Below are 16,962 nucleotides of genomic sequence, written 5' to 3' on the forward strand. Positions count from 1 at the left end.
AATCAAAATTTAAGACTGAAACCCAAGGTAACCTGATTAAATTAAGGATTTTTGGAGTAAAGACTAAAACTCATGGCTACTGTAAAGTTATAGTAAAGTGCAACAGATACATTTTAGCAGTTAGTTTGTTAAAAAAAAATTTTGATCACGTTATGACCATTCTAGTTAATACCCTTCACCATTTTTGGTGGACGGTATTAAACTAGATAAGTTTTAATTTATCAGCACAGAAAAACACTTGAACCTAAATACAATAAAATTATAAAATATAGAAAATTATTTATGAAAATATAATGTATACAAGCTTTTTTAATAAGTAACAACTTAAGTATTGTGAGTTTTGAACAAAAGTTAGGCTTCAAAAGTAAGGAAAAAATTTAAAAAAATATTAAGTTCTCACCTTCTATTAAATGATAAAAGTAAATAAAATATAGTCAGATAATGAAGCTGCCATGAAAGTTTTTTCATTTGTTACTTCGATAACTCAATAACCTTGATCATTGATTTTATTATCTTCCAAGATAAAGCGTGCGTTAACAACGGAGTTGAACGGAAAATTAGTGTTTTGTTTATTAAAAGCAAAATAACTTATATGCAAGCTAGAACTGTTCACAAAATTAAACGAGACAATCTTATTTTCGCGCTTTACCTAATGTTGAAAGCCTCTGGAAACATGTGGACAGTTGTGCTGGGAAAGACTAAGGGCCTAGCTAGCTACTAACAAAGGGTAAGAATGAACTTGGCTCATCAATTTTATGGAGGCTTGTAACGACCGTACAATTCATATTGTTGTTGTGAAATCTTCAGATTTATACGTGCTAATTGACCTCTGCTTGAAACCGAGGCTTCTTAGTACGAAAATTAAGTCGAAAATTAAGAATATCTTGACCGTAACATTAGCATCACCGTAACAGCATTTCGGATTAAGTTAAAAATTTAAACACACACCAATTTAATAATGCTGAATATAATAATTATTATTAAAATTTGACATAGCAGCAAGGTTAACGAATTATCCATACCTAATTAAATAATCATTCTGGGTCAAAAAATATAAATATTGTTGTCTTTTTATTCACACAGAGTTTACAAAATCATACATAGAATAAATAAGTCATTTAAAAAATAACATCGTATTAACAAAACCAGCGCGCAAAAAAATATCACGCGATGTTGGGTTTTTAGATCGCGTGTCTGTAACGTGGACATTATAGAGTATCCAGTACAGTACAAACATCCGTGAAAATATCATCTGGAGCTCTTTCTGCGTTCACCTATAAAAACAAAAGTAAAGTACATAATAAATGGTGCCGTAGCATGTGCAAAAGACTGGCATGTGCAAAACTTGTCTCTTGCAAGTCAGTTGAAGGGGAGGGAGTCAACCGTTATGACGGAATCCTTAAGTGCGAATTAATTCCAATCAAATTTGTTTGATGAATTTGAATAACTATATGCGAATGGTTTTTAATTTTGGCTGGTAAGTTTAGCGTCTGCAATTGCGTGAATATAAAATGAAAATAAAGGTATAATCAAAGCTCCATAAAAGAATAATACCTTCTGAACTCTTTCGCAAAACTTCTCTACCACCGGCAGGGTTTGATCTTCAAATGTCTTCAATCGTTTCTTGATCGTTTCTTCATTATCGTCCACACGTCCACTTGTTTTAGCTCTGCCTAGCAATCTTTCGACCATCACCTCGTTGGTACACTCGAAGTAAAGAATAAACTTACATCTGCCAACCTGAAAGAACAAAAACATTTTTAAACCGATCAGAGAAATCAAATGTGTGAGAGGAAAAACTAGAGACTTGAACCATATGTTTAGCGTAGCTTCACATCATACTAAGTCAAATAAATACAGAAAAAATAAATATTTTTTTTTCAATATGTTTCAATTAGATTATAGCATTATAAAGTCATTACCGTGCGTTCAAATCTTTCCCCTTGTGGCACATCTCTTGGAAATCCATCAATTAAGAATCCTTTGCAATCCCTTCTTTTGATCATAGCATCACGCAATAGTTCCAATATAATCTCCTAAAAAAAGGTAATCAATACTTGTTTTTTCAAGAAAAACACATAATGCCCACGTGTATACGAAAAATAAACTTTTTTAGTCATAAGCCAACTAGTTTTCAGGCATTAAATCCTTAAATCTAAAATAGTAAAGTAAAGATTTGTGCGAACTCTAATTGCTACCATATATATACCTCTGGCACAAGCTCGCCTTTTTCCATGATAGTCTTCAGCCGCTCTGCTCTCTCCGATCCTGACGATACTTCTTCTCTTAATAAGTCACCAGTGGACAGATGACAAAAGCCATACTTCTCGACTATCTTAGCACATTGAGTACCTTTGCCGCTTCCAGGACCACCTATGAACAGAAAAATATTGTATAAAAACAGCTTCTGACATGGCAACAACTTTTGACGTTAGCAACAGCTTCTGACGTTAGCAACAGCTTATGACAACATAAAACAACATAAGTAAGGCAAGGCTTCGATAGACCAAAAAAAAATGAGAGCAAGTTTTAAGAACATTCTAGGATCATAACGCAATTATAACTAAGAAGTATTGTAATAATGAGAAATGAATTTGTGATATTTTGCCAACAACTCGTTGTTCACACAAAATACACATCCGTTTCTTGCTTTCTGAAACCACGAGTGGAAAAAAAGTTTCTGACAGGGGATAATGAATAAATAAAAATTATAAAAAAGAGTGGCATACCAAGAACAAAGATAATATTCTTTTCTGACAATTCTTCCGCCATTTTTTTCTGCTCTTCAAATGTTTGAATAACTTTTGTTGTGTGGTTTTGCACGTCTTCTGTATTATTAGTTGAGATCTGAAAACACATGAAGAATGAAAAAGCTCATATACGCATAAAACTTACATGTGTGGTTTTTTTCGGGTTGTGCCTGGATTGAACACAATATTCTTAAGAATTTATAAAGCCTGATTTTATACCTATTCTTTTCAAGAAGAGTCTTTCCATTTGCTTTTTCAATTTCTTAAGTTTTTTGGGGAGTCAGAAAATAACAGTAGCTATCTCAGTGTCTTGTTAAAACAATGAATTTCTAAGTCAATAGTTTGATTAGTTTAGTAAAACGTTTTTGGACTCTATTTTGACATTATCGAAAAACCAAGTAAAAACCGCTTTTGAGCATATTAAGCCAATCAAAACCTAAGAAATACTTTAATTACATGATAAATAAGAAAGTATTTATGTATAGTTAATTTGGATGCTCTAAAAATATTTATATTTCAAATTAACAATCTGACTTAGATTTCAATAATTCGTATTGACATTCAATGGATGATTTTATGCAATGTAGTTTTCAGCGCGATTTTCATCTTTTTTTTTACAACTAGTATAATAATCTTACAAAATTTTTTTTAAAAAAACTATATAAGATTCTTCAATCAACATTCTCTTAACGACAACTTTCATGCACGCTTATTTTCCATCATTAACTGCTTGTCAAACGCTCTACCAAATCTACTGCTGAATCGTGAGTACAGGCATTCATGTATATAAATGATATCCTACAAAATTTTATTAGGTAACATAATGTCCCTATTATCACTTGTGGTTTTGCATTAAAGTTAATCGTCAACAATATTTTCATCACCACGAAAAATAAAGCTGAAATAAATAGAGAGCAATGCAACAAAGCAATAAGGTTTAAAGGGAAAGTTGAAGAGCAACAACAAACTGTGACAGCTACGCTAAAAGAATCTGTAAAAAAAATGCTGTGTTTTTATTTTGCTAGCTTTTGTTATTACAGTCATTTCATCAAAAACAACTACAAAAACAATTACAACAGCTGTCAAAACTACTTTGAAACTCTCACCAAATCTTTTATTTCTTTCACAAAAAACAACATAGCGAACACACTTCTACAACATTTTATAACAACTAAAGCTAAACCGTTGTTTTTTTATCAAAATATTTCTAATTAATTAATCATCACTTCTTTTCAATACGCGACATCTGCTTTGAACCTCAGTTATTTTCTCACTATTCTTTATATTTTGCAGGGTTTCACCGTAACAGAATATTCTATATGTAGTTAGAAAGTTTTCGTGTTAAAAAAACACATGGTCATTTGTCTATAGCAACAAACATGTGGCCTTGTCATGATATAATGAAAGTAATACGTAGCTACATAAACACCAACTGCGTTTATTATCGTCTATAAAATCTATCGGCGTCAATTTAAAATGTCACTTGTTCAACAAAAGAAGTGATTTAATTGGATTTAAATTGTTATGGCAACGATAAAAATGAATTCTTGTGGGTGTTGATTCCTCTTTAATTTAATGCAAATATAAACATTTACTAAATACATTCAGTTCTCACAAAAGTTTTGAAAAACCAATATAGTGAAACATGCGAAGCCAGTGTCGTAGGAACAGGGTGCTAGGGGATGGGTGGGGGAAGGGTAAGCATAAAAAAATTTGGTTTCCTTCCCCCTTTTGACATACTGGTCTTCATTTCAAAGTTAGTTGCTATCTAGCATATTATAAGTAACACTTGAAAACACTAGGCTAAAACCACCCATATTTTACCGGCTGACACATTCTACCTCAATTGTAGACATCACACCTCACTAACTACGTATAAAGGTTTTTTATGTACATAATTTTTTTTGCACACAACTCGAAAACTACTGTCTACTGTGTTTACATTGCAAACTTATTTAAACTGAGACTGAGTTACAAGTTTTATAATTACACAATGTTATTTTTTCAGATTTCCTCTTTTTGTGAATCCTAGTCATTGTTTTTAATTAACTCTGCATGACTTTCACTATTTTTGCATCAATAAAGTCTGTCATCACACGCTTTCCATCAAAGCCGTTTATTCCAACTGTCGTAATCAACCAAAAACAATTTACAATGTCTTCATCGTTGACGTTGTATAGGTATCTTTGACGTCTCATCTCGAAAGATGCTTTCCACGATGTTGTCTGAGTTTTTCCTATTTTCTTTCTCTATACCAACTTTAGGAACGTAGATTCGAGTTTTTAAACTAAATTTGTAAAGCTATTTGTAATCTTGTTCATTTAATATCGAAAAATTTTTGGGTACATTACCTAACAGCAGGAAATTGTTGAATTGAAAACTTGAATTATTTTACCAGTAGTTTAATGTTTTTTCTTCGTCTGTAGTATAAGTATTTTTATCGTTTCTTATACTAAAGCAAGATAAGAATATTTCCTAACACGCAATATGTGAGAGATTTCTCTTCCAATAAACTTTGAAATTTGTCCATTGTTTTCGATCATCCTCTCTCTTTTTCTCACTTTCAACTCCATTTCATATTTTATATCTAAGCGTTTTTCAGGTAAACCCACGAGTTGATTTGCGACGAATCAATTTTAATAAATTAAAAGATTTTTCATTTTCTATCGTAACAATATGCGACAGAATTTGACGACAAGCAGGTACTTTTGATTCCAAAAGTGTGTCCACTAAACAGGAATTCATTTTTTTAGGGATGATCATGTTCGACAGCTCGAATTTGCTCCTGTGGACACTCAGCTTTAAGGTATATGTTACAAGTATAAAAATTAGATGACTACTGGTTATGCGTACTTGTTAATCTTTTGTAAATGCATGATAACAATGATGTGAGGATAAACTGTCTTAAAGAATTTTGGTCTAACTTTTAGAATATTAAGGTGATAGGAAGTTCTCCATTATTTAACTTATTTAACAGATTTCCATGCGCGGTCACCTTGAAAAGTAGCAAAAACGTACCCTGGCCAACCTTAACGACATTTTTTAACTATAAAAACACTAAACCACGAAAAACAAAACAAAAAATAACTGTGGATGGAGTATAGAAAATTTATAGCCACTATGTATTGTTCTTTTTTATTCAAATTGTTTTAAAAAATTGAATATGCCACCACAGTGCAACAGACAGTGTTAGTTTAAAATTATTGCATCCTGAAAGTCATCCATTAAATTTTGACGTTCCAAACAGGCTTACCGATGCTGCCTTTCGAATTATTAACTTTTTTATAATCAAAAAATATAGTCTAACCGCGTTATAGCGGATACTTTTTTAAAGTCCCAGTAGTGTCCCTTGTAGAGAGGTTTCACTTCAGTTATTTTAAATTCGCTCACCTCTTCCAATAGGTTTTTCTTTTTGTACCATTCCACAACTGGTATTGTTTCATCTTCAAATAATCGTTTTCTCATATCATATCTTTCACTTTTATTTTGTGACAATCTTTCATTCATAGTATCAGAGTCGCAAGAGTAATACACAACTAAATTTGTTTCACCAATCTAAATTCACCAAATAAAGTTAGTGGTGGATATGGAATTAATGTTCAAAATTCAAAAAATATTGAAAAGGCATAAAATAAACACAATTTTAAGGCGAGTAATTTTACTTAAAAATACTTACTTTACGTATTGTTTATTCATTTTGCATATGACTTAGTTTGTGCAAAAAAACAACCGACAAAGACACGAAAAGCAGAATAGTTTTACAATATGCCACAATTATAAGTCGTATAAATAATAAAAAATCAAATTAGAACACTGGATAATTTTTTCAATAAACGCACCCCTCCCATCGTTTAAATTGAAAAAAAGGCTGTCAAACGCGTTTTGATTTTGCAGATTGGCCAAATTTCTCATAACTCCAGGAGTTTATCATTTAGCATTTATTTTATTTTCTCAAAGAAAATATAGAAACGTTAGTGTAGTTAATCAACACCTACGTCATATTCAAACAATTCGGCTTGATTGACTGATCTTGGAAAACCATCAATCAAAAAGCATTCTACATCTTCTGATTTCAACATAGCATCACCAACAAGTTCAACAACAATACTCTAAGATAACAAAAAATGCAGAATAATAATAAGAAATGAAATAAAAAAAAATAAAAAATGATATTAAAGAAATACACTCTTTTAAGAATTTCATAATTTTAACTAGATTGGTCATTTTCCTTATTTTTTCATCGTTCTAAACAATAGACCTATTGTTTTTAACCTGAAATCTCAGCCCTGATATTCTCATAAAGAATATTCTTATAAAAGATTAGAAATACAATGAGAGCAAACCAGAAATATTAGAGAACCGAATAACTATAGCCAAAAATAAAAACCTGACTTACATGAGTGACAAGTTCTGACTTTTCCATAATTTCAGCAATCATTCTCCCTCTTTCAGAGCCTGATGAAACCTCAGCACGAAGCAAATCTCCAAGAGATATGTAAGTATAACCAAAATTCTTTGCAATTGCAGAAGCCTGCACATGATGACCACATTCAGGACCCCCTAAAACAGAATAAAATGCATCTTTTTTTTAAAAAACAACAACAACAACAACAGCAAACAACAAACAACAAACAACAAACAACAACAATCATCACAAAATAAAATGATTTAAAAACATTTCCAACCTAGAACAAATATAATGTTTTTATCTTGTGATTCACTCTTCAAAATATGTCTTTTTTGGCCATATTCACCAACTGTGTCCTCCTGAACAGCTACGATTGGTTCCTCAACAGCTTTAATTTTATCAGCCTCTAACTGATCATGTTTATCCTCTCCTGCATCATCACCACCCTGCGTTACGTCATCCACCAACTGCTCCACATCTGATTTCTCTACAGCATCAACTTTGAGTGTTTCAACTCTATCCTCGTTTACATTATTTTTCACATCCTCGTTAACTTCCTCCTTTAAAGTACTTTCATTGACAAGTTCAGAACCTTTAAAACAAAAACGCGACTTAATTTTTTTTCAGATTTAGAATTTTTTTTAGCAAGATATTTTCTGGTCTTCCAAAAAAAGGGTTGTGCAATAAGAATGTCCTTTTGAATAACAACAAAAACGATTCTGAAATGATCAATTTACACAAAGGTAATTCTAGACTTCTACGAACTTTATTTAGATATGCTTTTTTGTCGTAGTGCTTAAAATTTAAGGAATGTCCAATAAACAACGACTATAAGCCTAAATCCATGACTATAAAAGTACCTACAAAATATGACATTCTCAATCACTTTACAAGATTCTTCAAACACTTCCTCCACACTCTTACTGGCATCTATCTAAAAGGGTAAAAGATTGGACCAAAATCTAACTTTGCATTTCAATGTAATGGTAAAATTACACATTCAACTCTGTCAGTGCAAATTTGACTGTCAGGATACCGTGGGGATATCGACAGTCTGATTAAAAGCTATGTTTGCAAATAAACACATACAATTTTAACTTTCTCTTGGTACTGCAAAATTAATGGTGTTGTCTTGGTGTGAAATAACTCTAGCCTTTTCATAATGGTTTCTTCATTATCATCTTCTCTACCGCTGTTTTCTGCTCGTTTCTTCAAACGAGAAATCAATATATCGTCAGGGCAATCATAATATAGCACCATCTTTGAGTTGCAAACCTAAAAAATTATTGAGTTTCAAATTTGAGTTAAAAATACAAATGAAACATCAAAAATATACAAACAAACAAAAAAAAAGGAAACGAAAAATTATATTTACACGAAATTCAAATTATATATTTTTGCGACAAAAATTCAGATTTAGGAATGTCTCCAAGCTGAGTGGGTAAAATTACACTACAGTGGAATATCTCTAAAGCAGTGGTTGCACTGTGAGATAATTTGAAGCAAGGTGAACTGTGTCTTATTGAAGTTTCCACTATCTTTAGAGCCAAATTTGAGAAGATTTATGGATTTTAGATGAGAATTTTCATTCTTTTTTTAAAAGATGACGTGTTTTTATAAAAACACTGAAAAGAGTTAAGGACAATTTCATATTTTTCCAAACACAATTTCAAAGATTTTAAAGTTGATGTCATTACTGAAGAACAAATTATTGATGTAAAATTGTAATAAAAACATATAAAAATTAAACAAAATAAAATGAAATAAATAAATGAAAAAAAAAACATGCTACGGGTTGGTAAAATTAAAATTTAGGAGATTTTTAGAAAGTTGTTTAAAAAAATCCACTTTTTGAGGAAATTTCCTAGGTTTTGAGAAGACTTTTCAAACTTGAGGAGTTTCAAGAAGGCATGGAAAATCTGTTATTAAAAGTTAGGGAAGAAACGGGTTAAAAATTATATTTGAGAGAATCAAAATTAATTTGATGATACAAGGAGTTTTAAACTACGTGACTTTTTTGTGCATGATGGAGATAATTTTATTCACTGTTCTTTTACTTGTGACAGATCAATAAAATTTTACCTCTGTTTCAAATTGCAATCCTTGAGCATGCTCTCTTGGGAAACCGTCAATTAAGAAGCCGTTGCATTCCTCTGCAGACATAATAGCATTTTTCAACAGGTTTATCGTGATCTCCTGTATAAAAAATTAAAAAAATCTTTGTAGATTTATCTTCAACAGTCATAGTCGGGAATGTAGTTTATTATTTTCGATTTAAAGAGAAAAAAGCCAGGATTTGTGTCATATTAAGAAATCTTGACTTTTAATGATTTTTAGACATAAAAGGTACAGTATTTCCCTTGACTATGGCAAAAGAATCGAAGATGGAACAACTTCAATAGCGTAGGGTTGTTCAGACCTCTACAATAAATCAGAAAGAATTAATGCAATAAATGATTAGCAAAAGCTGATAGTAAGCAATGGATGAGAAATATATAAAAATTATTAAATAGTTATTACAAATTTCTTCCTGTATTAAAGTTGGAAAAACATTGACGTATTTGCATATTATTTTTTTCTGATAGGTTTAGGTTGACATGTGTCATGTGTTGGGTATGTCTGTACCAGACAGAATAAAGCTGATAAAAGAATTCTTTAAAAGGCTACAAAATGAGTTAATGAGCTCAATCCCCGCAATTTCCGAAGAATAGCGAGTAATAAACAGACTACTCAAAAAGTCAAGGTGCAGGAAATCATACATACTTTAGAACCACACACACGTCTAGACAACCTGTTTATGAATAATTGTTTTTTTGCTTTTATTTTCCAAAAAATAGTTTTTTTCCTTCAGTATTCTTTTTGGCGGTAAAATAAGCCTGTACCATATATTTAAAATATCAGTAGATCCAAATTTTGTTTTGACGAGGGAACAGAGACAACACAAGGAGCTGTATTTTTTAAAAAATGCTATAGCTTTAAGAAGATAATTAATACCTCTAAAATAATTTTAAAGTCATTGTTGTTGCTTCGACTGGCTTTATGTACAATAAACTTGTATCTTTCTATGCAAAATTCCGAACGATATAGCTAGTTCAAAAAGTTTAAAAGGAATTTTTCTGTCATTTTCAGTTATATATTTAGACCCAATATGGTATTTAAGATAATTTAAGATGTTATTTTTGTCCTCAGTGATCATAAACTTATCCAACGCTATTAGCTCAACTTTCGGGTAAGTCATTAAAGTTGAAAACCAACAGCCGTTTTGTAGCCCTTTTAAAGTGCGAAACATGGTAGAAAGAAATTTTAGTTATTACAAAAAAACATAATTTTTATTGAAGGATATTATAACGTTAAGCACATCAATGTACAACATTAATTGTTATAATAAATTGTTAAGAGGTGTAAAAATATACACTGAGATGTCTTGGCCACAATAAAAAAGAAACCACACTAGAATGCAGGCCATGTTAAATTTATGCTAAAAATGAAAGAATAGATCAAATAGAAGAATTCTTAAAAGTCTTTATACCTTGGAGTTAGATTGGTTATTAATCAGAAAAATACACACGACGAATTTACCAAAGAAAAATCTGAAAACCTCAAACTGATTTAGATTCTCTGACACAATACATCCAGTTTTTCTGGCATAACATAAATTACCTGTGGCACGAGTTGTCCTTCTTGCATTAGTTTCTTTATCATCTCACCCACTTCGCTTTCTTTTTCTGCTTCTACTCTTAAAAGATCACCAGCAGAATAATGTGCAAGTCCATACTTTTCAGCAAGTTTGCTACACTGAGTTCCTTTCCCACTGCCTGGCCCACCTGTGTATATATTAGGACAATATAGTGTATTTATTCTTCATGTGTTATAAACTATTTTATCGGAAGAAAAGCAAACATACCTAAAACAAATATTACAGATTTATCAATCTTTACACTTTCGAGAACATGCTGGTCAAATGCTTTGCATGTGTCTTCAAATACATCATCAATATCTCTATCAGCTTGAATCTGTAATAAAAAGGGTTTCATAATGTAAGATTCAGGCATTTATACAGGTTAGATATGGGTAGAAAATTTTTGGCAAAGGGGTAAGTGCTTAATATGATACAGGATGTTGCTTAGCCTACATTTTCTGCATTTCTTCAATCCTTAGCATAAACAAATTTTCTGCAAATCTAAAATAACACTGTGCAAAACTAATTTGAACATACAGACAGGCGATGATAGAAATTTAACGAAGGTGATAGGCCTTAAAATGATAAAGCCTGTCTGTATTAAATCAATTTAGTACTTACAGTAGCAACGATATCATCATAGTGCTCAATTACAGGTGTTGTTTTCTCATGAAATAAACTAATTCTTTTTTTAATTGTTTCTTCATTGTCGTCAATACGACCACTGTGTGCAGCACGTGCAAGTAACCTGGACACAAGTACTTCATCAGGGCATGCATAATTTAATACCATACGTGCAAAACACACCTGTAAAACAGAATTACACATGATCACAGCAAAAATATAAAAACATCTTTAATACCATGATATACAAACATTGCTAAATCTTATGCAACTTATTGTTATAAAACTTTTGCTTAAACATAAATTAATAGTTTAATTTTGCTTCGTTTTTATGTCCAATTATTAACAGTTCTTTAACTGCAAATAAACTGTAAATTATTTGAGGTTTTATTATAATGTGTACAATGCACAAGGGTCAGTTATGCCCCCTATTCTAAACCGTACCTGTCTTTCAAACTGTTTTCCCTGCTTAATTTCTCGTGGAAAGCCATCAATAAGGAAGCCAGCACAATCAGAATTTTCAACCATTGCTTGTTTTAGTAGACAAATCGTTACATCCTATAAAATTAAAATCGAAAATATTTAACAACGTGAAAAATCTTATTTATAAATTATTCAAGTTTTAGGAAAAGAGTTACTTAAGGTATTGCTTGATTGGTCTCATTTAGTGTGTCTTCTAAAATGAGGACATAACCAACAAAATTCTTAAAATTTCCTGACTGTTAATCGCCAAATTTTGACAATTTTGTAAATATTTGTCACTTTACTAACAAAGTAAACACTCCGTTCTTTGATTTACAACAAAATTTCTACAATTCGTTAGTTGTTTAAGGAACAACTAATGAATTGCTGCAGTGTAACTGTTGTTGATCTTACCTGTGGGACAAGCTGACCTTCTTTCATGATTTCATCAATTTTTTGGCCAATGTTTGATCCTTTTAAAACTTCTTTTCTAAGTAAATCGCCAGCTGAAAGATGTGTAAATCCATACTTTTCAACAATTTTTGCACATTGTGTACCTTTACCACTGCCTGGTCCACCTAAAAAAAACACAATTTTATAACAAAAGAGAAGATCATAACATTATTTTAATACATTGCATACCAAAAGTCAATGTACTTTGTACTGTGAAAGCAACAAACTTTAAAAAATGCAAAGGAAATTGCATCACTAATAATAAATGATCATAAGCTAATAATTTTGACTAAATATAAACCTATACATCTACAATGCTATGTCAGCAGATTTTTTTTGCATGATTTCAAAGGTTTACTATCATTTTAACAAAGAATATTCCAGGTTATCATTGAATAGCAATATTTGTCAGGCCTGAAATTTCATGGTATCGATTATTTGCTATGAGACTGGTACTGTAAGTGCTCTTGACAGGTAAAAAAGTTGTCTGCTTTTTTGTTGTGTCCTTTGCTCAAATATTTTTTCTTTTCTTCTTGATTGAGGTAAATGCTTATTAATTATAACATTATATAAAACTTGTAATAAATATTTTGTTGTAGCAAAATGTAGCAAATTATAAGATCACATCAAAAAAATTAAAGACAGCTTCAAAATAAGCATATAATTATATTCTACACATTTTGCCCCTGTAACGTTAGAACAAATTCACCCCCCACCAACCCAACAAAAAACAAACAAAAAATTTCTATTCTTAAAATGATATCAACATTCTTTTGTTCTAAATTGTCTCCTGTGTAAGATTGATCTTCGAAAATAGAATTCTTATCACACAAAAAATTCGTATAAGTGAAAATTTATTTGAAAGAAAGAATGCAACACAAGGACAGAGGAACATAAGGAGAGAATTAAGTTTTTGTGTCCTATGTAAGAGTAACAAAAATTCAGTCCCCTGTCAAGATTTATTTTTGTAGAGCTGTTGCAATTTTGAAATATTGTTACAATGAAAATGGAGTCGAAATCCAAAACGCTATTTACCTATTTAAAGGCCACATTTGGCTTGATTACTAAATCATGACTTTTTTGCATTTACTATCAACTCTTTCTAATCCTTTCCTTAACTTTTCAAACTCAACTAATTCTTCCATAAACCATGCCCCGAGAGCCAAATGAGCTTCGTTGACAGCGTTTCTAAAACTAAAATATAAATAAAAAAAGACTAAGCACGGAACCCTGATATACAACAAAATTTATAAAAAAATCTTTTACTGAGCAAATCATTAAGCCCAACATGATTTTGGCATACATAGACTGTACCACCTTAACTAGGCCCTGCTCTACACTTTATTTTTCAGTTAGTCCACGGATAATCTGTACTCTAATTATGGCAAAATCTACAAAGGTAAAAAACAAACTTTCCTGAATTACTATTCTGAGGAAAGATATTGCAACTGCTGCATGGAAAAAACAAATTGCATGACATCAATCCAACCCTCTAATAATTTAATAATCACTCTTTATATAAATTTTATTACATGATTAACCAACTTCAAACTTATTAGTTACCTCTTACAGGGCATCACCCTTGCCCTTCACTCTTTCTATTGAAACTATTAACTACTACATTTGACTACCAGGTGCTCTATAAGACCATCCTTTTTAATCTAAATAAGAAGACTTGTAAAAGAATATTTACTATTTGCAACAACAGACACTCTTGCAACCTGGCGACTTTCTTTCTCCTAATAGCCTCCTATTCTGTCTTTATCTGTATAGCTGATGATTTTTAAAAAATAACAATGACACATTTTGCACATACCTAACACAAAAACAACAGGTTTCTCTTGTAACATTGTTGTATCAACATCCCTTTCAATGTATTCAGAATACCATAGTTTATCAGTGATTTCTTGTTGTGATATTACTTCAGTCAATGAGTGTTCTTCTTTGCTGTGAGAGACATCACAGTCCTTATTGGCTACACCATTTGACATATGTCTTTCAAAAACCTTTTCAGTTGCATCAGACACATCCTTCTGAACTTGATCAATTGTTTCTGAAGCAGTGTATTCTTCAACAACTTGAGATTCCTGTTCAGTATCTCCAATGCTGTTAGCATCTTCAGCAAGTTCCAGTTTATCAATAGGTTTGATTACCTTAACAACCTCCTCCATGGCTTGGTCTGCAACAGGAGAACTTAAAGTGTGCTGTTGGATTGCTTTTTCTGTCAAAGAATTGGCATTATTTTGACAATCAATCACAACTTCATCATTGTGAGGAGATATAGGTGGAAGTGGCTCATTATCCTTAGCAAAACTATTATTCTCTGTAACTAAATCCTCCACATTAATGTTGTCACCTTCTGATTTGACTTTTCCATCCCCTTTTGGAATTGGTGGCAATGGCTCAATAAAGGAATGCCATTTTACTTTTGGATTCTCCTTAGCACGGACCAAACAGTCTTCTAGAAACTCAATATGATTTGTTGGCTTCTTGTACATCAAAGCTGTCATCATACTCTGAAAGAGAAATATATCACCCTTCTACAAAATATCCCCAGTCAATTGTCACAAAACATGTTTTTTTATAAGTAGATGCTTTATAAGAACATTAGGCTTGGATTAAAATTAAGAACATCTTATATAATCATCAGACTGATTAGTGGAGAAGAGAATAAAACAACTTCATATATTATCAAGCTTTTTTAGGACTCTTTTCTAAAGATTTTGTGTAAAACACAGGTTAAGTTAAATGCTTTGTTTGAGAAAGCAATCATTTAATCTGTTCTAAGAGACAAAAAAGAAAAAAAAACATTTGAATAACTATAGAAATTTCTTAAGCAAAAAATATCTATTGTCAGAGTTAACGAGGCAAACTTTGTAATTAATGTTTATATCAAAGATTCAGTTATATATAATGTGCATCACCAAACATGGATTTAAAATGGGGTTGTACTTTGGATATGTATTGTTTGAGATGTTTTGTAAAAGACTGCTAATTAAACTGTTAATTAAACTGATTGCATCTGAACCGTTTTCTTACCATTAAAACAAGCCATGTGATTTGTTTTTAAATTTTGTAGAACTTAATTTTTAGATGTAAAGGTAAATTGGATAAAAACTTCCAGAAGAGTTAAAGTTGCTGTTGTTGTTTCTGGCTATTTTGTAAAAACAGTTTACATCTCTTTAATAATAGGCATATTTTGTCTGTCTGTCCGCGAGAAAAGGGACATGCAACGGGCACATGAAATAGTGTGTAATTTAAAGACGGGCGACACCATGGATATTTCCACGGGGTTAACAACTAGTATATACATATTTAACATTTAATTAGTACTTTTAGCTGTTTCTTTCACAATTTTTTTGACAAAATTACTTGTTTACATATATATATATATATATATATATATATATATATATATATATATATATATATATATATATATATATATATATATATATATATATATATATATATATATATATATATATATATATATATATATATATATATATATATATATATATATATATATATATATATATATATATATATATATATATATATATATATATATATATATATATATATATATACAGCTATACCTTTATGATTAATATGACTAATATACCATAATGTAAGCCCATTAGTAAGGCTTTAACTAATAAATGCTACAAATTTTTCATAAAATCACAACCAGGTAATTATGTCTTGGATAAGATTAAGAGGCAAATAACATTATTTTATTTATGTTTATAAGGTTCCAATAAAATCTTCTCATTCAAGTTAAATTCAATGGACCTCACCTCTAATTTGACAATTTAATAGCATTTTCTTGTAATCTTATAGAAAAACGTTTTAAAACAGATTTGACATTTTTTTAAGAATACTGTATTTTGTTTACATAAGTTGTTAGTTAGTGGAAAAATCCAAAGAAATTCACCTTTGGTTACTCACAGTTACCATTTTGACAGGCAGACAGACAATAGAACCTTATAATAATTTTGTCTTCATGATGCTGCAGCAGAACAGATAATAATTAGTAGAAATTACTTTCCACCCACTTCATAACGAAGACATGCATTCAATATAAGATTTCAATCCATCAGATTTACGCAGCATAAACATGAGTTTCACTTTTCCTGAAATGCAATTTTATTTCTTTGGTCCCTATTAAGAAGCCTTAAACTGTTTACATGGTATCCTCGTATAAAACTCACTTTAGCTTGAATTCTACTGCTTTCTTTTCATGAAAGTGAAATTTGTATCACAGCTAAAACAGGATGTAAATAGATTGCAGTACAACTCTGGTGAAGGAGTGTTACTGAAAAGTTCAGTAATTACGTAGACAACGTGAAAAAAAGATGCAAAGTGAAATCAAGACATAGGGAAATCTCACATAAACATGCAGCAGTTTAATTCAATTTGAGATACCCCTTTACTTTGGGAAAAGTGAAACTTTCATGCAAATACCACCTTTACATACCTCAAATAATTGTGGAATTTCTTTATCCATCATATATTCTTTTGCTTCTTCCAACCCTCCAGTATTTATATTATTGTTAGCCATGTTAAATTTTTGGAGATTT

The 16,962-nt window shown here is 30.9% G+C and overlaps 1 protein-coding gene across 1 annotated transcript; it reads right to left on the reverse strand.

Moving 5' to 3' along the window:
- Positions 1-1,044: 1,044 nt before the first annotated feature.
- On the reverse strand, positions 1,045-16,962 carry LOC130612110 (uncharacterized). Its single transcript, XM_057433399.1, has 19 exons — positions 16,860-16,962; positions 14,193-14,892; positions 12,338-12,501; positions 11,906-12,019; positions 11,459-11,644; positions 11,063-11,171; positions 10,819-10,982; positions 9,241-9,354; positions 8,248-8,433; positions 8,023-8,092; positions 7,436-7,750; positions 7,147-7,310; positions 6,746-6,859; positions 6,141-6,305; positions 2,730-2,847; positions 2,210-2,373; positions 1,923-2,036; positions 1,555-1,740; positions 1,045-1,274 (listed from the first exon to the last, which is right to left on the reverse strand). Exons 1-19 carry the CDS (start codon positions 16,941-16,943, stop codon positions 1,209-1,211), a joined length of 3,297 nt encoding a protein of 1,098 aa, XP_057289382.1. The 5' UTR covers positions 16,944-16,962; the 3' UTR covers positions 1,045-1,208.

The sequence above is a fragment of the Hydractinia symbiolongicarpus genome, chromosome 10 (genome assembly GCF_029227915.1).
Source record: "Hydractinia symbiolongicarpus strain clone_291-10 chromosome 10, HSymV2.1, whole genome shotgun sequence".
In the NCBI taxonomy this organism is placed as follows: Eukaryota; Metazoa; Cnidaria; class Hydrozoa; order Anthoathecata; family Hydractiniidae; genus Hydractinia; species Hydractinia symbiolongicarpus.

Coding starts and splice junctions, on each gene's coding strand:
- LOC130612110 (XM_057433399.1), bottom strand. CDS start 16,943: ATGGCTAACAATAATATAAATACTGGAGGGTTGGAAGAAGCAAAAGAA. Junction 8,434..9,240: donor GATTGCAATTTGAAACAGAG/GTAAAATTTTAT, acceptor ATAATTTTTTAG/GTTTGCAACTCAAAGATGGT. Junction 1,275..1,554: donor TTTGCGAAAGAGTTCAGAAG/GTATTATTCTTT, acceptor TTGTTTTTATAG/GTGAACGCAGAAAGAGCTCC.